At 43.7% G+C, this 23,185-nt stretch overlaps 1 protein-coding gene across 3 annotated transcripts in view; it reads left to right on the forward strand.

The window, feature by feature from the left end:
- The first annotated feature begins 2,085 nt into the window (after positions 1–2,085).
- The window catches only part of alpk2 (alpha-kinase 2), a 22,971-nt gene continuing 1,871 nt past the window's right edge, over positions 2,086–23,185 (forward strand). The window contains exons 1-12 of one of the 3 annotated variants that reach the window (XM_063210624.1): positions 2,086–2,167; positions 5,736–5,853; positions 6,738–10,203; positions 12,071–13,454; positions 14,651–14,798; positions 17,195–17,322; positions 17,796–17,834; positions 18,215–18,513; positions 18,882–18,970; positions 20,238–20,455; positions 22,635–22,683; positions 23,163–23,185. The exon at positions 23,163–23,185 is cut by the window's right edge and continues 1,871 nt beyond it. In XM_063210624.1, the coding sequence (XP_063066694.1) occupies positions 5,753–5,853; positions 6,738–10,203; positions 12,071–13,454; positions 14,651–14,798; positions 17,195–17,322; positions 17,796–17,834; positions 18,215–18,513; positions 18,882–18,970; positions 20,238–20,455; positions 22,635–22,683; positions 23,163–23,185 (5,944 nt within the window). In that variant the 5' untranslated portion in view covers positions 2,086–2,167; positions 5,736–5,752. Of the gene's footprint in view, positions 2,253–5,735; positions 5,854–6,737; positions 10,204–12,070; positions 13,455–14,650; positions 14,799–17,194; positions 17,323–17,795; positions 17,835–18,214; positions 18,514–18,881; positions 18,971–20,237; positions 20,456–22,634; positions 22,684–23,162 lie in introns of all 3 variants that reach the window. The other 2 variants (XM_063210623.1, XM_063210625.1) reach the window with 2 other exon arrangements.

Here is a 23,185-nt window from a genome sequence, read left to right on the forward strand (position 1 = left end):
CTTTCCCTGAAGGATGGTCAAGAGTCTAACCAAGACAACATAAAGGTCTCTTGCATACCTAAGTGTGTGTTTGTGTGTGTGTGCGTGCGTGTGTGTGTGTGTGTGTGTGTGTGTGCGTGCGTGCGTGCGTGCGTGCGTGCGTGCGTGCGTGTGCGTGTGCGTGTGTGTGTGTGTGGAAACTGTCTGAGATCAAAGAGGAGAGCAGAACCCCTTAAGACTCCCGTTCCGATCTTATCTTTCACTTTATCAACTCTTAAACCATGCTAATAGGAGACGCTAAATATGGCACCGGACACTGCCAAACTTTTGTCAGCTCTGGAATGTGTTATGGATGGCCTAATAAAACAGTACCAACATCAACATCAACAACAACAACTGAGGACTTGAGTAGTGGAAGTGGAAAAGTACTGAGAAAGTGTGTCCGTATTACGATCATACAAACCATTTAACATCGCCAAATCAAATGGTTTTTCTGCATCAAACCAGAAACCAATATTAATTTTAGCGTTTCAGATAGGCCTACCTATTTTTTTTTTTCGTTTGAAGTCAACTCATCAGCAGAGAAGAAGCATGTAACAATTTTGAAGTTTGGAAAAACTTCACTGTCATGTTAAGCACAATAACCCACCCAACTTCATATTTTTCATGTTAAACAACAGTGGCCTCTAAGATGACACCTGCCTATTTCTTGGGCTTTAATTCAACTCAACAGCACGGGAAACATGTAGAGCACAATTTTCCATGTCACAATACCATTCGCCCTGTGGCCGGTCTGCTATGCGTTCCTGAGAGGAGTTGAGCAACAGAGCCGTGTCACAGGCGACGTGTATGAAAACACAACACCTGTCAGTAGGGAAAGGAAGGGCTAGGGCAAGGGGGCCAGTTGTCCAGGGCCCAGGGAGAGGGGGGTGGTTCCAGAATTGGGTCCCCATTCTATTGTATGTATTGAGGTGGAGGGGGGGCTTTCAGATGACTTCAGATGACCGCCCCAAAGCTGTCAGCAGCCCTGTGAAGAGGACTGGAGTAGCCTACAGTACCTCATGTTACACACGCACGTGGGTTAGTGCTGTGCTGCGCTGCCTTGGGAAATGATGAGAGCAGATTCACAGACATACATTTACATAGATAGACCAGGCAGAAATGGAGACAGATGCACATACATTTAGATAGAGCTGATGGAGGACGACATACAGATTGCAGAGGACTAACCGAGTACATAAAAGCTGTACACAAACTATGGACCTCAAAGGCAGTAGACATTTTAAAAATGTCTGATCTGTCGGTAAATCTCTCATCGGAAGTATTCTGTTGTTCCTGAGTGCTTAATTAAAATGTCTTTAAATGCCAAGAGACCCCATGGGTTGCCTCATGCATCACAGCTCAACAGCAGTGGCACCAATGGTAGGCAGAGTTTGGTGGTCAACAATTTTAAAGGCTTTGCCCTATAGGGTTGATGTGGCTCAGTGGCTCAGGTGCGCTTTACCATTACAACGACAGGGACCTGGGTTCGATTCTGTCCTGAGGTCATTTGAAGATCCTTCCCAACTCATTAGCTGTCTTTCCCACAGTTCTATCTGAATAATAAAGGTGTAAAACCCTAAAAAATATTTGAATAAACTCTTAACCCTCAACAGTCATTGGTTTGTCTTTGGGGCTTCAGCCTGAAAAACTCTCACACCGTCTCACACATGCCCGCCAGACTGACTTCCCCCCTAAAGCTGATTTAGAGAACACACTGTGAGTGAAAGTGATGAGCTACCAGAGATGTACGATCAGTTACCAAATCTCCCAAACGGTAGAGGCGCCAGGCAGGGTCTTGGAGGTCTGCCTAAAAACCATCAGCCGCTTGTTCCATCCTCACCCTTCAGACCTGACTTGACTGGCCCTGATTACAAGAGACCCCACTGGGAGTGAAAGTGGAGGTATCTTGGACTCAGAGATGGGCGATGGGTGAGGGAAAAAAAAGAGGGCAAATATAGACATGCGGTGTTAAGTGCCCAGAGCCGGCACATGTCTAAGCTATCAGGTAACCGACTTTGTACTTAGGGGGGCACAACACCTAAAAATAGACGCCCGCCTCCCCAAGTTCCCCCGTATAGTCTCCCGAGTGAACATGGTCGTGTGCCCTACATCAGTGTTCAGTAATAGTCATTTGGATGTTAAAAAGGTATGTAACAAAAAAACATTCTGGAAATATCTGGAGCTGGACGACAGGGTCCATTGTGACGACTGAGGGCCTTTTGCCGCGCAGGGTAATTACACATAGCATGCGCTTTAATCCGTTGGCAGCCGATCCTAGAGACGAGAGAGACGCAGAGTCTCGAGGATTGGGTACTTAGCCTGGAATGTTTATGTCTGTGTGTGCGCTTCCAACTTGTGATAGAAAATGGGGGGAAAATATTTTATTGAGACTGAACGAGAAATCAATTTGTAAGCTGCAGGTGTTTGTAAGCTGTTGGTCACTATTTTATTGGTGGTGTTTACAGGTGGTGTTGTGTTTGAATTCTTCAAGGCTTGTTGCTCTCTATGTGTAAAGACATCTAAAGCCATTTGAAATGAATGACATGCATGGACTACTACAGAGGAAAGAAGGAATATTGTGTTGAACATCTAGGAAGAAATTATGAAATTTTCCCAAGAGTTTGTAGGAATGAGACAATTTACAACATGCAGTGGTATGAAACCAAAACAGTGCTGTGTCATCCTATGTTTCGTCACTGTATTTTTAGTGTGCAGTCAGTGAATAGGCGATACTGTACTGTGGGTAATCAAATTCACGTTGTTATGATACTACTAGGCTCTGCTCTTAGGGTAGCCTCACTACAAACAGGTGATGACAGGTTTATTGTCCTTTAAAAATAAACCCCCAGCGTCAAAATAGACCTAAACCTAACTCATCCTGTGATTACCCTCTACACAACAAGGAGGGTTACTGTAATAAATTAGCTTGTGTTGATGTTCTCGCCCTCTGTCAAATATGAAGCACATTTCGAAACACTGTTAGAAGTTGAAAACAAACATGCCTTTAAGTTGGCACATTATAGAGCCTGTTTGGTTTTTGCCATTTCACAGACTCTTTCATTTTCAGGAATATTTACCACTATTATCAATTTAAAATAATTACTATTGGATTTAAAATTAGACTTTTGCAGTACATGAAATGAGGTTGAACCTCCATATTTGCTGTATTGCTTCCCACACAAACACAACAGTGATGGGTGTTGTAACTTGTCAATGTTGTCAAGCGTGAAAACGGGAATGGAAAACTTACACAAACACACTATCAACTATCAACTGGCTGAGCTGTCAGATGACATCTGAAATTATTTCCCCAGGATGCCACAGAATGAATCAAGAGCATCAATCAAATTATGTTACAGAAAATGTCATACTCTTTGCTACCTTGTTTTGCTGTTATGTTTTCAATTTGAAAAACAAAATGTTTTTCAACAGATTTTCAAAATGTGAAAATAGACTTCACGGACTTACATACAGAGGTATGGGCACTGTTCCAACAGTCTAGGAGTTGCAACATACTGAATGACCTGATGGAACACTATGCAAAGTTGTCACATCAGAGATGGGATTAACTTTATTTTTGATATTGTGAGCACGTGTACTGATGACATGCGCAGGCTTCATTTAGACTCCTGAGTAACCTATATCGTACACTCTCATGCCTGCTTTGCATCCCATGGAGTTTTCTCTCCCATCTCGACTTACTTACGGCATAAGGATGAAATGAGGCCAAGCTAGTTCTTGGCTCAACGTAGTGTTTGCTACATTAAAAGCCGCAACAATTCTGAATATTTTCTGTCACTCTTAATTTTAACCCGCTAAAACACAGTTTTATAAATTAGTTGTTACAGAATGGCAGTGAACGTGTCTTAGTGCAATACTAAAGGCCCTGTGTTCTGTCATAATAGACTAATACTATGGTTATTAAGATTTCACTGACTATTACAGCATGCCTCTGATAGTACGGCGTGCATTGCGGTGCATACACACCACCAGCGCGGACGTCCACTGAACGTGTCCGATATCGTGTCCGAAACGGTTAGAATACATGTAAACAGATCATGCCTTACACACAGGAGCGCGGTGTAAGCGGGGCGCATGTCCGGCCCAACCGGACATGTCCGCGATGCTCCTTGAAAATACAACTCGAGTCTATTTTCCTGCGCGGATGTCCGCGTTCAATGAGCAGGCTCCATTGAAAATGAATGGCTGCTGCCCGTGGATAGAGCGTGGACGCTGACTGTGCAGTGTGCAAGGCAGTCCGCGTACCTCTCGGACTCGCAATGTTCCCGGGCACGTTAAGCGAATGTGAATATCTCGGTGTGTATGTACCATTATGGGGCGACTTTCCTTTTACATTAATTTGATAGCGTAACAAATATAGTGTATCACAACATGTAACATTATATTTGCACTCTACATTAGTATTAGGGTTTGGGTCAGGATTAGGGTTAGGGTTAGGATTACGGTTAGGGTTAGGTTTAGGGTTAGTTAGGGTTAGGGTCAGGATTAGGGTTCGGGTTAGGATTAGGATTAGGGTTAGGGTTAGGGTTAGGGTTAGTTAGGGTCAGGATTAGGGTTAGAGTTAGGGTTAGGGTTAGGGTTAGGATTACAGTTACCGTAGGGTCAGGATTACAGTTAGGGTTAGGGCTAGGGTTGGGATTATGGTTAGGGTTAGGGGCTAGGATTAGGGTTAGGGGGTACAGTGTAAGCACATCATTTTACATTCTATTACATGTAGATAGGCTACACTAAAAGACACCATAAAACAAAATGTTACCAACTTTTGCTAAATTTAGCTTTTCATGGCAAACAAGTTTTTCTTTTTTTCACTTGTTGACTTGTTTCTTATCATAGATGAAGAATTACTTTCTATATTATATCTTATATTATGTCCGAAGCTTTGGAACATTTTACAAATCTGCGTTTCATCAGGCACCCAAAATTGTCAAAATATCACTATAACATCCCAATAATAATATCACATGTAAGTGGGGTCACAAAAGCACACCAGATACGTGTGCACTATAGGAAAGAATTCATCTTTCACTTAGAGAGATGAGTGCTGGTGAGTGTCCAGGATAAGACTCACACAGTATATTGATATCAAATGTTTGGCAGCCACAGCACAATTATAGGTCTTGGTTTTTAAAAGGGCTATCAGAGAAGGAGTGAAGAGCTTGGGGTGCTTGCTGTGCCGATCTGGGAACATTGCCACATGTCTACTCCTCAAAAGCTATTCTAACAACTGTAAAGTTGATATTGCCATGATCCAGGAATATGAAAGGTTAAAGGTTGCCGTTTGAGGCTTAGAACCTCTCTGCCTCTAAACACATGGAGTTGAGATGACAATATTTTGCTTGTTTACTTTCATTTATCAACGGATGTGTATGTTTAAATGGTTTCTGAATATGTTCTGAATCATTGTATATGGTGTTATACCTCATGTTTATGTTTTCGCGTTGTTTGTACATTTACGATGGTGCATTTTATGTTTTATGTATTTTATCGTATAAGCCCAGTTGTTATGTTTGATTTAGCTCAATGACCACCCAATGATGCACAAATCATGTCAATGTTATCAGGCAACAACATCACGACCTCAATGTTTGCTAGGATGAATCTGTGCTGAAGTTGAGTGAAGTCAGTTAAACAAGCTTGTAATTGGTAACAGAGGTATGTTGTGTGTGTGTGCGTGTCCTCTGACCTGTTCACAGGTGAAGATTAAGGCTTCATGAATGACATGACTGACCCAAACAGACGAGAGGATGAGTATGAGTATGAGTACTCAGACACTGGATGGGTCAGAAGGCTGAAGGGCACCACTGACACAAGGTAGAAGTGACAATTAGGGACAATTATGGACAATTTTGCATGGCTCAATTGTAATGAGTGCATTCAATGTAATCAGTGGTTCAAAGTCCATTACACTTGCTCACAATGTGTTGGTCATTCAGATCGTCTTCAGGTGAGTTTACCCACGGTCTGAATGACCAAAACATTATGAGCATAATATTGCAAGTGTAATAGACAGTGTGCAGGATATTTGTTTACAACAAAGTAAAAGTGAAAAAAGAAAAAATACAGTGAAAACTCGGAATAAATAGCAGAGATGGCGCTGGCTGTTATTGTTGAAACACACGTGGAAAATGTACTTTGGATATTTAGAATATAGGCCTACTCTGCTTTATTGAAATAAAACAGCAACTGTGATCCACCTCCCTCTCAAAGACGCGGCAATGTATAGGCCTATGCAAAAAGACAGAGAATTTGCACTCATCAGTGCAACACAGGTGCTGGACCAAACAGACGATAGCTGAAAGGTCCACAACACTGTTCGATGCTCCCAAACAAAGTTTAATGGCATATACAGTAGAACATATAACTTTGTTTGGGTGCGTAGAACAGTGTTGCAGGCCTTTATCATTTCATTTCAATGTATAGGCCTAATCATTTTCTTTCTCTCTCTCTCTCTCTCTCTCTCTCTCTCTCTCTCTCTCTCTCTCTCTCTCTCTCTGTGTCTCTCTCTCTCTGACTCTCTGTCTCTCTCTCTGTCTCTCTCTCTCTCTCTGTCTGTCTCTCTCTCTCTGTCTCTCTTCCTCTCTGTCTCTGTCTCTCTCTCTCTCTCTGTCTCTCTTCCTCTCTGTCTCTGTCTCTGTCTCTGTCTCTCTCTCTCTCTCTCTCTCTGTCTTTCTCTCTCTCTCTCTCTCCCCCTGCAGTGCCCCACTTCCTGAACCTGAGCCAGGCATTGTGACAGTGGGATTAACCGAAACAATGACAGCAGGTCACACTGACACTTCGACCGCTGTCCCCACCGCAGCCGATGACACGTGTCTCAGCCAGCTACAGGCCACTCCTCTGAGTGACAGAGGAGCCAGCTGTGACAGTGACCTGACTACAGAGCACGGTGAAACCAGCGCAGGTCCAAGGGTGGTGGTAGACACAGGCGTGGATGCCCCAAATGCCACTGTTGAAACAAGAAACAACAGGGGCACTAACAACTGCCCCAGTAAAACTAGTTCCGTTCTTGGTACTTTGATGGACTGCGTTATCACACCAGCACACTGTTTTGTCGATTCTCGGTCGACGTCTTTAGAAACTTGTGCGGTTAGCAGCAGCGGTCTTCAAACCAATACTAATCTCAGAGCCCAAAATGAGAAGAGTAAGCTGGTGGTTGATGAACAGAAAGATACTGAGGAAGACGAGAGGCACATTTGTATAAAACCCAACTATTTAGCACTGAGCCAAGCTACCACAAATCTGTTGGCTAAGGAATTTCAATTTGAATGTTCTGACCTCTTTAGACCTGTACCTGAGGTAGAGCCATGGACTGAGGTAGTAACGTGTGATGCTTTCAAGCCAGAAGAAGGCAGACATCAAACACATTTGGAAACACATTCAAAGAATCCCATCAGTGGTAAACAAGAGACTGTGGAGGGTGATTTGGGCACGCGGGTAAAATGTGACTCTTTTGCGGTGAGTCAGGCTACCACAGATGTGGTGGTTGAGGAACCTCAAATTGAACACTCTTCTGATGTGAAAGAAGAACTGAAAGCTGTTTCTGAAGCAGACGAGTGGACACAATTAAATACTTCAGACAGTAGAAGTTCAGGAGTGGACAGTAAAAAACACATAGACATTGAGACCAAGCAAACTGATAAACCTTACTCAGATCAGCGGCATGTAGGGAATCAAGCACCCAAGGAAAGTCATGGTATCCAGGAAGGCAGCACACATGGTTACCAGGAAGTCGACATAGAAGGAACGTCCGTAGCTGGTGGTAGTGGTAGTGATACACACAATGTCTTAAATCCCCTTCAGGGATCACAAACAGAAGCACAGGGGGTCAGCCTTGAATGTGAGGCTGAAGTGGCGCAGCAGGTTTTGGGTTACAGTGGCACACATGTCTTGGTGCAGAGTGAGGAGAATTTCACAATGAACGCTGGCGAGATTAGCGCTGAGCATGAAATGGCACCAAATGAAATTCTCATCCCTGCTCCTTCTGTACCATGTTCTGCGGATTCTCTGGCAACAGCCCTAGGTGTGAGTGCAGCTAATTCTGACCAGGCCACAAACAAAGACATTAATGCTGAGGACAGCAATGTTGAAGTTACATCTTGCACCACAGTCAACTTAACACCTGAAACTGATACAAGTGAGCTGGTGGTTGACACAGAACATTTGACAGATGTCTGCAATCTCATGGAAAAACAGGAGGATCCTGTAAAGGGAGACTTGGAGAAGTCAGTGGACAGTGACTCCCTTGTAGTGACCTCAGAGGACACTACAGATGTGGTGGGTGAAGAGGAGGTTCAGTTTCTACCTATTCCCGATGTAAGAGAAGAGGTTAGAGTTGTGTCTGAGATAGAGGGGTGGACACAGTTAGAAATCAGTGACAGTTGCAGTGAAAAGCCTCAGGAAGCTCAGACATGTCACGTTGCTCAGTCTTCAGACAATCTTGCGCCTGAGGAAACACATGGCTTATACCAGGAGGGCTACACTGAGGGAATGTCTGTGACTAAGTGTGACAGAAATCAAGTCTTAAAAACTATACAGGGATCATCAACCGAGGACCAGGAGATTAGCCTTGAAAGTGAGCAGAAGTCTTTAGAATACTGTGAAACTCATTTCTCGGTGCAGACAGATGAGAACTTTTCAAAGAATGAAGCTGAACAAAGTAGCTCTCTGGTTGAAACAGCTAAAGATACTCTGGATTCAACTATTTCTATAGGCAGAAATGCAGATAACACTGGCGCTGCCTCAAACATCCACCTCAGTCTTCTGAGTGACTCTGACAAGACCAGTTTAGAGACTGTATCCTGCGACGCAATGACTTTAACACCTGACACCACCAGCGAGTTGTTAGTGCAGCATCTAACCAATGACCAGGGAGAGATAGAGGCAAGTGATGCAGAAAAGTTTGTAAAATGCGACTCTGTTTTATTGTCTCAGGTTATGGCAGATGTTGTGATCGAGGAACCTCAGTTCCAAACTTCTCCTGATGTCAGGGAGGAGGTTGCAGTTACCTCTCAGGATGAGACAAGGATGGCATTAGAAACCTGTCAAGTTATCTCTGAAGTTAGAAACTTAGAAATCTGTCACAGTGGCAGTACGGAAGAAGAGGGACAGCTTAGATATTTCGAGACACATTACTCAGATCAGCCTTTGATGAACGTCACTGATAAACAACAGGTGGATACCACAGAGGGTGACATAGGCGGAATTGACAGCCATCCCTTGACCTATAACGTCCAGAATTCAATTACGCAAAGCCTCTCGGCGCTAAGCTTAAGCGAAAGCGGTAACTGGTACCAGTCACAGGCAACTGGAACACAGAACCAGGCACCTGTTGCCCCGGGGGACTTAACTGACGCCTCTGTGGGAGAGGAGGACGAGGGTGAAGGAGTCAGTGTCAAGCGAGCAGACTATGACTCATCGTCTAACGAGTCATGGCTGGATGCCTGCCAGTTCTTGGCAGGTGAGGAGAATGACGAGTGGGGCCATTCTCCTGTCGTGAGTAGCTGCGATGAGTCAACAAACGTTTACACGACACGCAGCACAAAGGGTTTAAGCGAGCAGGGCGGCCCGGGGGAAACAGAGAGTGAGCCAGAGCCAGGCAGTAGTCACTCGGCCCTCTGGATGCCGCCTATCGAGAGATGGTCGTCCTCTGACAGCTGGGTTAGCGCTCTGTCAGACTGGGCACCTGCTTTGCCTACCCATCCAGAAGATCCAAACGGCTGTGAATCAGGAATAGAGGCCAGCGGCATGGCTATCCAGAAGGGCCAACAAGCCGTGGAAGTGGAAGCCAGCCCAGGCGGGTCCAGCCAAAAGGGGCAGGCGGTCACGACCCTCCCCCAAAACCTGTTGGCTCTTGGAGTACATCAGTCAGCTGAGACTGGGGTCGGCGGAGCGGAAGTGGACGGGGATTCCAGGGGACCGACGACATCACACACGGTAGTTGCATGCAGCTGCCTGCCGACCCCAGCGGAGAAAACTGCAGCTTTGTCTGGCGACATGGGGGCCGCCTGTGACACGCTGTCGGCGGGTGAACCCTTTGTGCACCAGCCGGACTGTCCCAGGAACTTGCTGTATGGGGACAGCTATAGGATTCAGACAGATTTGTACCGCAAGATACAAGCCTCTCTACAACAGCCGTCTAAAGATGGCGGACAACAGCATTTTCAGGTGAGCAAGCATGTTTAAAACATCTCCAGCTGAACTGTACTATTTTTGGGGCTTTGTTTGGCCTTTTATTGTTATGTTTTAAAGAGGTAAAAGTTGATAATGCATGCTCAAAAAGGTCCATACTCTATTTTAGAATCTATACCTTCTTAAAGGTTTACTGCAATCTGTTGGTTTGTGATTGTAGATTTGTGTTATAGGTTTTGTTTGAATACAACGGCTACATTTCTTTAGTTTTTACCCTGCGTGTGCCCGTGTGTTGGCGAAGCGGGAACTCGTACATGTACCTTTACTCTTCTTTGTCCTTGATAGGAGTCCTAATTTAGCACCGTTGCAATAGCAGGAAGGAATTTTCAGACATAGTTTTCATCATTGAATATGATCCGCTCACAGCGCTCTGGCAACAAGACACAGGTGTCGGGTCAGCCTGCACGGCACGAATGCCATCACAGAGTCCTGGATCGTGAGGGGCACAGTTTGCCTGGAAACACTATCGCTACAAAGCTACTTTGGCTAGGCATTTGGGTATACCATAGGCCCATGTTGCATAAGTCACAACATTTCTTCCATACATACATACAGCAGCACATGCATATTCTCACACACACGCTACAGTACATGGTTTGCATAGAAAACTTCAGATACATAAATCACCACTCCACACCCCAACACACACACACACACACACACACACACACACACACACACACACACACACACACACACACACACACACACACACACACACACACACACACACACACACACACACACACACACACACACACACACACACACACACACACACACACACACGACGAACACGCACTCGCACACACTTGCACACAATAACAAATATGAGCTGACATGAGTATTAGCACACACACAGTCACACAGAGTCATTTACACCCATGTATGGCATACAGCCAATTACACACACGTACACAAACACACACACACACACACACACACACACACACACACACACACACACACACACACACACACACACACACACACACACACACACACACACACACACACACACACAAACACTGGCAAACACCACTAAAACACTTACTCAGACTGACAGCTGCAGCTGAACAAGAAATGGAAGTGAAAAAAGCAGATAACTCGCACGAAACACGCTAATTTTAGAGCAGTCAGTGCATGATAATAGCACAAACCCCATGGGAGTTTGCAGGCAGGGTGGCGAGGTTGGGTGAATGTTTTGGTGTTGGTGTTAGGGGTGCAGGCTGGTGCTGTGTGTGTCTGCGTGTGCGTGCGTGCGTGTGTGTGTGTGTGTGTGTGTGTGTGTGTGTATGTGTGTGTGCATGTGTGTGTGTGTGTGTGTGTGTTGGGGTGTGGAGTGGCTGGTGGTGGACGTTGAAACTCGACTCCGCAGGCTCCTCCAGTTTTGCACTTCCCTCCGCTCTCACACATCTCACTGGCCCAGGGAGGGCGACGGAGGCCCCCTCTCATTGGCTCAGCTCGCCATGCATGAGTTACGTAGGCAGGGCCGCTTTTAATAGTGATGAAACTCAACCAAGCGTGTATTATGAACACTGGGCTCCCTCATTAAGGCGGCATGGGCTCGGGCGGCAGTAAACTAATGCTCCTCGAAGGTATGTAAGAACAAGAGCAACAGATTGTCGGAATAACTTTGCGAAATGTGATATGAGGGGAAAAAACATACATGGAATTCCAAGTCAACCAAGCAAATCAAGTTGTTATTTTTATGTTACAGTAATAGTTTCGTGCGTCACGTCCAGCATGCTGTTTCGTACTTTCTGAAAGTTCCTCTGAGCCTTGTATGAAATGTCTTTTGCCAGCGTTAGCTTCATGCTTTTCTCTCCCCCCCCCTCTGCAGCCAGGCAGCACTCTGTGGGGGGCGACCGAAGGCGGCGTGTCCCTGCCCGTCTTGAGCTCTGAGGAGAAAGGCGAGAGGACTTATGGCACTCTGAACATCTCAGATTACCTCAGCCGAGCAGCTCTAGGAGGAGAGGGGCACGGTGCCTATGCGCCTTTCCTGGCCACAGACTCCGAGACGGGACACTTGACATGCAGCTTGGACCAAGCAGACTCCTCGCGGAGGGGGGTTTCCAGTTCAGAGCTGAGCGCTGGATCTCTGCGGCGGCTGCAAGGGGAGAAGAGAGGATTTCCGCACTTGATAATTCCCTTCGGCCCCGCCACCGGTCAGCCCTATCTCTGCGACTCTGCCCAGCGTCTGGTTAGCTGCCCCTTGCCAGGGGATCATCTCAGTGCTGGTGGACTACCCAAGGACCCCGAGGCTTGGGCACGCTCGATCGGCACTGCTTTTCCCTCACTGCTGCTGGGTGAACATCAAACTCGCGAGATCGAGAGTGTGTCTGAAACCACCGACTCGTCAGGTAGTTGGGAATCGTCCTCGGTCTCCAGCGGCTCATGTTCCTCTGAGGATGAGGACGCAGAGGAGGGAGAGTCTCTCTTTATCGACGAAGAGTCTCTACTCAAAGCCAACAACATCAGGAGAGAGTGTGACAACCTGTTGATCGCCACAGGAGAACATTATACGGTTTTAGAGCAGGACCGTGTGGCGTGTCTCACTCTAGAGTCCAAGCCGTGTTCTTCTCCATGTGCCAACAAAGGACAGGAGGGTAATTTCACGGACTCTTTTATCAAAAGCGACAAGATGCCTCACAAGACTTCAAAGAGTTCCTTGGAGGGCAGAGGTCACTCCAGGCACCACCACAAGGACAAGTCCGGAGGCCATCACTCGGCAGCACATGCCTCCAAGAAACAGGAGAACGTCCATCCGGAATCTCAGAGCTCAGGCTCCGTGTTACCCAACAACGTGAGCAGCGAGGACGCACCCGTGACTGTCATTGAGACAATTGTCATAACGGAGAAGGTGACACACCACAAAAGCCATGGGAGAAGGAAGAAGAAACATCACCAGGCTTCCTCCACCACAGGGAAATCAGAAGTGGTGCCTCTGGCCGAAGTGGAGAACGGAGCCACGCAGAAGACTGCAAAGGATAAGGCTTGCAATGCTGAAGCATCTACGGCACATGTGGATAGTGTCCAAAAGAAAGTGACGGGGGCGAAAGGCAAGATCGCATCTTTTGAGGCCATATTTGGTCCGAAGAAAGGTTTGGAGAAAGACAGTGTTCTCTCCGAGCCCGTACCAAAGGCCACTGCGGACAAGCATGGAGTGCTGCACAAAAAGGCATACAGCGATGTGGTCAAAGCCAAGATACCCCCACCAAAGCCAGGTGTGGAAAATCATTGCATTTATCATGATCATTTCTGTATACCAGTATTAACAATGTGTAATTAATGAAGAATTAATGATTAATTACATAATTAGTAATAGGGTAATGTATAATCAATTTCTGACTGTTTTGTTAAAGCAACACACAATGAATACACACAATACAAGTATTTTTTCGACCTCAAATAATACAGTATTTTGAAAGTCATTTGGTGGCTTGAGAATGTCACAGTTTGAAAGGCCCTTTTGAATTCACTTTGACATCCTCCATGGACTACAAGCATACTGCCATGTCGTTGTGCTATACTCTAGTTCCAATGTCAAACAATTCAATTTCCAACATGTAGGATGATGAAGAAAAAAAAAATGACATAGTGTTGCTTTAAATTAGGAGCGCATCTTGTGTTTATCATTGTATTTATAGATGAGTTAAAGGTCCAGTAAGTAATTTTAGTAGTTAATTTAAAATAATGATGCTGCCCATTTGATCTCTTTTAATTAATATTGGTCTGGTCTGAGCAGAGTAGGTTTAGATGTTCATGACGTGTATGATTGGCGATTCAAAATCGTGGATTACACGAAGAAAATCCGCCTATTCATGTATGAAAAGTGTACATTTCCCAGCCATGATGAAAACGTATGGTAGTAAATATTCATGAAAAACATTGTGAATTGGCAGCTTAAATTCTGTAAATAAACTACAAAAATGTAAACACTCTACCTTTAATACTCTACGTCAGTGATTCCCAACCAGGGGTACGTGCACCACTAGGGGTACGCGAGCACACTGCAGGGGGTACTTGGTACTTGAAAAATGTAATTGTAACAAATGTATGGTACTAAGTTACATTGGGATAGAGAAAGTGATATAGAACTTGACTTGGGGGGAACTCATGGCACAACAAAAATGTTTAGGGGGTACACAAGACAAAAAAGGTTGGGAAACACTGCTCTACGTAATCATAACCGAGTGATGGGCAAAATGGATTCATTATTTACAATCTAGTGCCACATAGTCCAAATTTTACCAGTCCAATTCAGCCAGGTGATCATCCAACCAGCATGTCACCTGGCTGAATAACCAAGTCATTTGGAATAGATGGCACTAGATCATAACTAATGACTCCATTATACAGTGGTTATAATCGAGTGAGTCCTGACCTGTTCATCTGATAACCAACTGTATTTCCATAACAGCCCCTAAGGTGGTGGAGGAGATCCAGGCACTGCCTGTCCCAGAAGATCCCCAGAGTGTCTGTCTCAAGTGCCAGTTTGGGCCCATTGCCACCAATGCCACTGTCACCTGGACAAAGGGAGGAACAGTGCTATCGGAGAACAAGAAGAGGTAAGATGTTCTGTATATTTCCTGTGCACTTTGTATTTGCTTGTGATGTTGGCTATGATTATGTCCTCTTTTGAAAGTCGTTTTGGTTATTAAGCGTCTGCCAAATGCAATGTAATGCAATGTAATGTAATGTAAAATGACATAAAGAAAATGATGATGATGATGATAATGTTGTTGTTGATGATGATGATGATGATGGTGGTGGTTGTGGTGGTGGTGGTGGTGATGATGATGATAATGTTGTTGTTGATGATGATGATGATGATGATGATGATGATGATGATGATGATGGTGGTTGTGGTGGTGGTGGTGGTGAAGATGATGATGATGATGATTATCATAAATTGAATTGATAGGACATGCCTCAGTATTTAGCCAGAAGTTGTCCTTAATTCACAGCTAAATATGCACAGTGAAACCTGGTTACGTTGTCGGTAAACTAATTTTTTATATATGCAAACACATAGTTCAGTAATACATAACAATTTTTGAACATTGACTCTTCAGTCAATCATCTAAAGGAGGAGCCTGTAGTACTCATTTTTGAATGATTTCTGCATGCTATGTATTATTAGTTTGACCAGTTCCTGTAGTTTAACTTCGCCACCTTCCTGGTGCATACCCCATGCTTTGCATTGTGTGGATACCGTATTTTTCCAAAAAGGCATTCTCATACACTGGACATCTTATACCTCTAGGGGGCACTGTGTCTTTGTTGTTGGTTGACTGACCACATATCTGACTGACACCAAAATGAATATTAAGCGAGTTAAGATGATGATTCATCACCTCCACCGTGGGTGGGAGAGGACCAGGAGTGATATTTGCTCTTTATGTAATGTGCTGTCCTGTTCTGTGATGTACCGTGCTGTGCTGTGCTTTACTGTGCTGTGCTGTGCTGTGCTGTGCTTTACTGTGCTGTGCTGTGCTGTGCTGGGCTGTGGCGTGATTCAGACTTCCAGTTCTTGTTTGATAGTGTTGCCCTCTGCTGACTGGACTGGAGCCCTGCTGTATATATACAGTAGAGCCAACTGAACTGAACTGAGATCCTTGTGTAACGATTGCCTCAGCCAAACTTATATAATGTCAAAAAAATATCAAGTTACAGTGCTGGTGGTCGGCGGGGGATTGTCTATTGATTTTTTTGTTGGTGGTGTTTGTTTTTAACCAGCCTCACATTAGTAGCTTTAGGGGAAATGTGAAATTAATATGAGCATCCATTTGCTTATATGCACACACATTCTGACTAGCTGCCTATAGTACTGTGCAAAGGAGAAGGGGAGTACAGCGTATAGCATGCAGTTTGTGCAATTTTAATATATGTGTAGGGCTATGACTAAATAATTATATATAAATGCATACAGTAAGAAAGCAACTAGTAGTATGTGCTATGATGGACATAGGTAAACTCTTACTGTTGTCAGGGTAAACGCTATTTCCTAAATTCCAGAGGTGCGTAAACAGCGTTTACGTGCGTTTACCCTCCACTACAGCCCTGGTTGTCACCTGGCACCTGAGCATTCTGAGGTCCTGCTGTAAAGTACTAATTTTGCAAAATATATATATATAAATGTAGGACTGTGATTAAATACTTCACTATAAACTGTGACAGACATTGTTAGATATAAAGGCCTGTTGTTGCGACCTGGCACCACTGGTGATGGGAGTGGGGAGAGCCTTACCTTACCGAAGGCCTGCAGGAAAACGCTAATTTTAATGAAAATAAACTACTGTCCAGTATTTGTAGGACTTAAGCTCTGGCAGAGTTTATTCGTTTACAGCTATTAAGTAACTTATATTAACCCATGTTGTTGTCACCTTCGTTGCTGGTGATGGTAGCAGGAGAAGGCTTGCAGGCAGGGCCGTAACCAGACATTTCCAAATATCGAGGGCAAATACTCCGCGCTGTACTGCATATTTAGAATTTTTCAAACAGTTCAGTCAAACTCTTAAGTTTGTTTTCATCAATCACTCTCTTGAGGATAAATGGGGGTGGCGTATATAGACTGAATTTATCATTGTTGATCATATATCGGTTTTCATCAATAGATACATTTTACATCACTGAAAAAAATACAGAGGACATGACCTCTGTGTCCTCAATGGTAGTTACGGCCATGCTTGCAGGACAACACTATAACTGTATAAGAATAAACAGCTGAGTGTAATGCAATGGAATAATAATACTGTTGTTGTCCCCTTGGCATCTACAATCATTTTACCTTATGTCTTATCTTAATGTTTTAAATGTTCTTTGACTCTAATATAATTCCTTCTTTCTTCCATGTTTCCTTTCTTTTTTTGCATTTGTTAATGTTGTGAAGCACATTGAGTTGCACCTGTGTATGAAATGTGCTATACAAATAAACTTACCTTGCCTTGCCTTGCCTTGGCAGCGCTGGCGATGGTAGCGGGGAGAGCCTCACCTTGCAGAAGGCCTGCAGTAAAGACCTAGGCATGTACCGCTGCATCCTCACGTGCTCCCTCGGCTCCGTTCACTCCGACTTCCACTTCACGTCTGAAGGTACAGTAAGAAGACCATAGACATTTATGACCCTCTGAAATCTCCTGATGCTCTCTGATTGCTTTCTAGGCATGCATTAACACTGTTTATGATGCATGACACATCTCAACGGTAGTTCTGTAAAAAAGCTTTTTAAATTGTTCCATGCCACTGCTGCTTATTTGATACAGTCATTCTTAACCAGTGTGTCCGCACAAGTCCTCACATCAAACCTGCTACATATTATTTCAGCCTGTTTATACTAATAAGTACACGAATCATCAGACACATTCTATAGTTAATGAAGGAAATGACAACAACATGTTAAACACACAGGGTTTATTCCTCTCTGAGGACCTGGCCCTCTGAACCAGATATAATACACAGACTGTGTTGAGTCACCATTGCATTACCTCCCAGTCTAAATACACACGTCATTTCCATGTCGTTTCTCTCACACATGTTCTCTGCTTTTTTTTTCTTTACTCCATCAGTTCTCTGTGAACTGGTCATCCCAAGCCATAGTAATGAAGGTAAGTGTTGCACGTTTTTGATTGATGTGATCGAGCGCTCTCTAGTCTCCACCCAGTTAAAGCTGAACACTTCATTTCTCATTTCACTCTTCATCCGCCCATCTCGCTGGCTGCTCACTCCGTACAAAAACAAAGCATTTTTTTTTCTTGTTAGTTTCTTTGTTCAACTTGATTAAACTAATTTATACCCTTTTATACTGTAATACCATGTTTATAGAGCTATCTAATGTACAGGTAATTATTACACATTATAGTGATGATATGTTACAGACTGATTAATAATAATAATCATAATAATGATAATAATAATGATAATAATAATAACTGTATTTGTATAGCACTACTAGATTAGTAATGGATATTTGTGTCTGATTCGCCAGCGGAGCCGGCGGAGGTGATGGGCGAGGAGGAGGACGTGCAGTGCGCCCCGCTCCTCTTCAAGGAGGACTTCCTGTCCGAGCAGTACTTCGGCGAGCACCAGCCGGCCAGCATCTCCACCGAGAGGGAGCACTTCGGCGAGGGCATGCACCGCAAGGCCTTCCGCGCCACCCTGAAGGCGGGCACCGTGTTCGACCTTGGCCCCGGACACCCCTGCGTCCTCAAGGTCCACAACACCATCGACCACGGCACCAACAGCATCGAGGAGCTGGTCCAGAGGAACTACAACCTAGCCGTGGAGGTGAGCAGGGAGGACGACAGGGGTGGTGGATAAAGGGGTCAGTTGGCCTGGGCCCCAGGAGAGCAGGGGCCCAGAATTCGGTCGAGAAGTTGAGCAAAGAGTAGAGGTTGGTAGAGCAACTGTATTGATCCAGAGGGAAGTTCAGGAAGTGCTGCTGTACTTGGAGCATTGATTGCAATGATTGCAAGTACAATGATTGCTAGTACAATTGCTTTAGGTAGGTGAAGGTGTCCCATTGTGTCAGCATTTTGAATCTATTTTTCCACTGAGAACTAATATTCATAAAGCACATTCTGTAATTTGATCATCTGCAATACATATACGTTATAATGCATCTATAACATACCTGTCTCTGTTGCACTCCTTAGGAATGTCATGTGCAAAATACAGCCAGAGAGTACATCAAAGCCTATAACAACGTGGCCAAGTCTGCAGAGTCGTTTGGGGAGCTTCCCGAGTAAGTAGAACCATACCAGGTACTTTCACATTTTGTCCTTTCAGTGTAAGGTTTTACTTCATTTATTAATTTGCTATGAAGAAATTAGGCTGACCATAGGCCTAGTTAATATCATTCACCAGTTAAGGGTGACAGGAGTAGACAGCCCCTCGCCTACTTTAGTTGATCTGTCCCCAAGTAACTATTAACCTCAGCAAAGTTTAGTGAGCTAGTTTGCCTATATAAAATGTATCTTACATTAATGGTGTTGAACATAGAGCAGAGGTGTATTAAGTACAAGTAGAAGCAGTCTTACTGCTGTAATGCAGTGGTGGACAAAGTAAAAGTAAAAGTTAAAAAAAAAGAAACATGGTTTCTTTCCAACACAGGTAACTTATCTGAGTAAAAAGTAGATCAATGTACTTGCCTTACGATAAGCTGATTCTGCACAGGTTGGGTTGAGTTTGTGGTGGGTCCTTGTTGGGTTTTTATTGTTTTTCATTTTCAGTAATAACAAAGTCTATTTTAATAGGTAGGCAAAATGGAGTAAACGGTGTAACAGCTATGTAATATCATGTGCTACTGTTGTAATTACACCATGAAAGTACTTTTACTTTTACTTCGTCCACCACTGACGTAATGCAACTATGCAACTACAACAATACATTATATACTGTAGATTAGGCATATACACCAAATATTCCACTGTACCCAATGAGGTAGATACTAGGTAAGAGCACTTCCTCTTTCATTTTTTACTCCTCTGCTGCAGAGTGGTGGTCAGTGTCAGTGCAAAATACTCACCACTAGGGCTGCACGATTATGGAAAAAAAATCATAATCACGATTATTTTGGTCAAAATCGTAATGGCGATTATTAATCACGATTATTGATTTTTTGCAGATTTATTTTGAAAATTATAACAAGATGAAATATAACCAAGAATGAATTATATACGGGATGAGCAAAATAAAATGAATAATTATGTAAAGGCAATAGCATGAAACTTAGGTAGACAGATTTCTGTCCAGAAACACCATCCTGTCAGTATGTTCTAGCTTCAAGGACGCTCTCAAATGTAGGTCACTATTGCCACGATTAAATTACGATTAAAATCACGGCTTCGATTTCACAATTTTATCACGATTTTCGATTATTTTCGATAAATTGTGCAGCCCTACTCACCACTGATCATTATAATTCCTCCAATTGCTAAGCATTTACCATAACCTCTACTGCACCACAAATCTCACTAACTGACCACCCACCTGCTGTGTTCCATCCCCAGGATCATTCCCATTTTCCTGGTGCATCGGCCGGCTAACAATATTCCCTATGCCACCTTGGAAGAGGAGCTGAGAGGAGACTTTGTCAAGTACTCGGTGAGGGACGGGAAGGAGATCAACTTAATGCGGAGGGACTCGGAGGCGGGCCAGAAGTGCTGTGCCTTCCAGCACTGGGTCTACACCATCACTGAGGGAAACCTGCTGGTGACCGACATGCAAGGTGGGACATGACCTGGTGTTAGCATTAGCAAGGAGGCTAGTGAACACTAGCCTGATTCTCATCGACTTTCAAATCTCTTCGAGACTTGGTCTGACCAAGAGCATAACAATTAATGTTTCCCAAATGGCATGGCTGACCTGCCTCCTTAGGTTTGCTACTGGTTGACTGGTGTCCGACAAAGTGGGTGGAGCTCCAGATTTTTCAGGAGATCAGAAATTATATTTACATTGCTCTTGGCCTGACTAGAAGCAACAAGCAACAAGAAGGTGTTGCGTTACTAGGAGGGCGTGGCCTGGCTAAGTGAACACCAGTAGTTCTGCATCAGGAAAACATTGTTTCAGTTTCGACATTAAAGTACAAAAGTTCCCACCCACACAGTAACTTGCACTTGCCAAGAACTTAGTTCTTTGCATGAAGTGAAAGAGTTCAATCCAGCAGGGTTGTGACTGAGATAGAATGTGAGGTAGGCTACGTGTAAGTGATCCTAGTCACCTTTTTACTTAAACGTGTTTGCTACAATGCTAATCAAAAACAAAAAACGGTAACACTTTATTTTAGGGATACATCTATTAGCACTAATACATACAATATTAATGCCTGTGTAAGTAACTTGTAAGGCATGTACTAAGCAAAATAAGACAGTTGTTAAGCATGTATTCACAAATGTCTTGTTCATGCCCAATTAGGGATTTATTACTAATATAACCTTAGTAAGGACCAGTAAGCCTATATTTCTATTTATTAGTAAGTAGTAAGTGGCAGAATACAATGTGTATAAGCTCCCGACACACTGTGTGAACAAACCTTGAACAGTGTGAAAACAGATGCAGAATAAGGGTCCCTATTCTAAAGTGATGCATTGGTCAGCCCAGATGGCTCAGGGCCTCCTCACTACCAAAGTCCCCCTCGTTACCTAGGGCCCCCACACCACCCAGGCCCACCCTACCTAGCTCCCCCGATTTACAAAGTGTAAGAGTATAACAAATAATTAACACCTACCTAGCTGAGTCACCAGTTTTCTCTTGTTCATATCAATGTAAGGAAGGTAACAGGAGTCTTAATATAGCAAGGATTTAACGTACACTTGTCAATGGCGGTGGGTTGGTGAGATGTAATTTTTTTCATGTACCACTGAGTTTTAATTGTAAAAAAAAACCTAAATAAATGCAGAACATTAGAATAATAGTTTTGAAGCAAAACTAAACTATTCTTATGTGATAATTAAGTTAATGTTTGAGAACATTAGCTTCAAGAAGTGCAGTGCATGATGGGTACGCAATCTCGGCCAACAGACAACCTACCCAGCTCTGAGCCTACGTCCTTAGCTCCTCCCCTCACTCGTGAAATTTAGTTGCTATCCAAACAATTTGCCATGTACGTAACAACAGAAATATTATCATTGCTGCATTGGCCATGCATTGCTTTTCTGACTAAGGGCGTACCCATCATGCACTGCACTTCTTGGAGCTAAGTTTCTCAAACATTAACTTATTTATCACAAAGAAATAGCTTAGTTTCGCTTCCAAACTTATTACTCATCGTTACTTTCTGCATTTATTGTAGGGTTTTTACAATTAAAACTAATTGGTGTATGAAAAAAATGACATCTCACCACCCACCGTAATTGAGAAGTTTACGTCCAATCCTTGCTATATAATGCTTCCAATTACACAGATTACAGTAGTATTAGTGAGATCTACCTATCTAATGAGACTAATGCAGATCCAGAAGTGTTCTTACACTTTGCTTCCTAGGGGGCTGGGGTGTGGGGGGTTGGAGTCTGGGTCCTAGGTAGTGTGGGGGCCCTTGGTAGTGCAGGGGCCCAAAGCCATCTGGGCTGAGCAATGCATCACTTTAGAATAGGGACCCTTATTCCACATCTGTTTTCACACTGTTCAGGGTTTGTTCACACAGTGTACCAGGAGCTACACATTGTATTCTGGCACTTACTGCTTACTCATAAATAAGTCTACTAGGTCCTTACTAAGGTTATATTGGTAATAAATCCCTTATTGTGCATGAACAAGACATTTGCGAATAAATGTCTAACAACTGTCTGATTTTGCTTAGTACATGCCTTACAAGTTACTTACTAAGGCATTAATATTGTATGTATTAGTGCTAATAGATGTGTCCCTAAAATAAAGTGTTACCCAAAAAACACTTTCTGTCTCTCTAGGAGTGGGTATGAAGCTGACAGATGTTGGCATTGCCACCCCCAAGAAAGGGTGAGTGACCATTCTGAGAATCTGCATGACTTTATAATTGACTCATGTCTTACCCCAGCTAGAGATCCTGTTGTTCTGTTGAACTGTACTGCTTGAATGGTAGGGGTATGGTTAGGGTCAACGTTATAATAGTCATGACCAGAGTGGAGAGTGTGGCTAATCCCACTTACTTCTGTTACATTTTTTTTTCTACACAAAAATGTCCGCTCAGGGCCGCCTGTGGTGCTCTGTTAGTGCCAGGAAGTGGCTACCACAGCAGGTAGTACAGGTCTTGTTTTGCAGAATTACGCAATGCCAGTGCATTTAAATGAATTAATCATAAATAAGGCAATTGCCAGTGCATGTATTTGTTGGTAACTACCCAGAAATGTAGTTTGTTTCTCCTTAATTTTGTTAGTTTAACGAACAGAAAACCACTTTTGGGCATATTTTGCTAATACTTCAAAATACTGAACTATGATTTGTGTCTTTCTTTCCAGGTACAAAGGCTTTAGGGGAAATT

This window comes from Engraulis encrasicolus, chromosome 11 (genome assembly GCF_034702125.1).
Source record: "Engraulis encrasicolus isolate BLACKSEA-1 chromosome 11, IST_EnEncr_1.0, whole genome shotgun sequence".
In the NCBI taxonomy this organism is placed as follows: domain Eukaryota; kingdom Metazoa; phylum Chordata; class Actinopteri; order Clupeiformes; family Engraulidae; genus Engraulis; species Engraulis encrasicolus.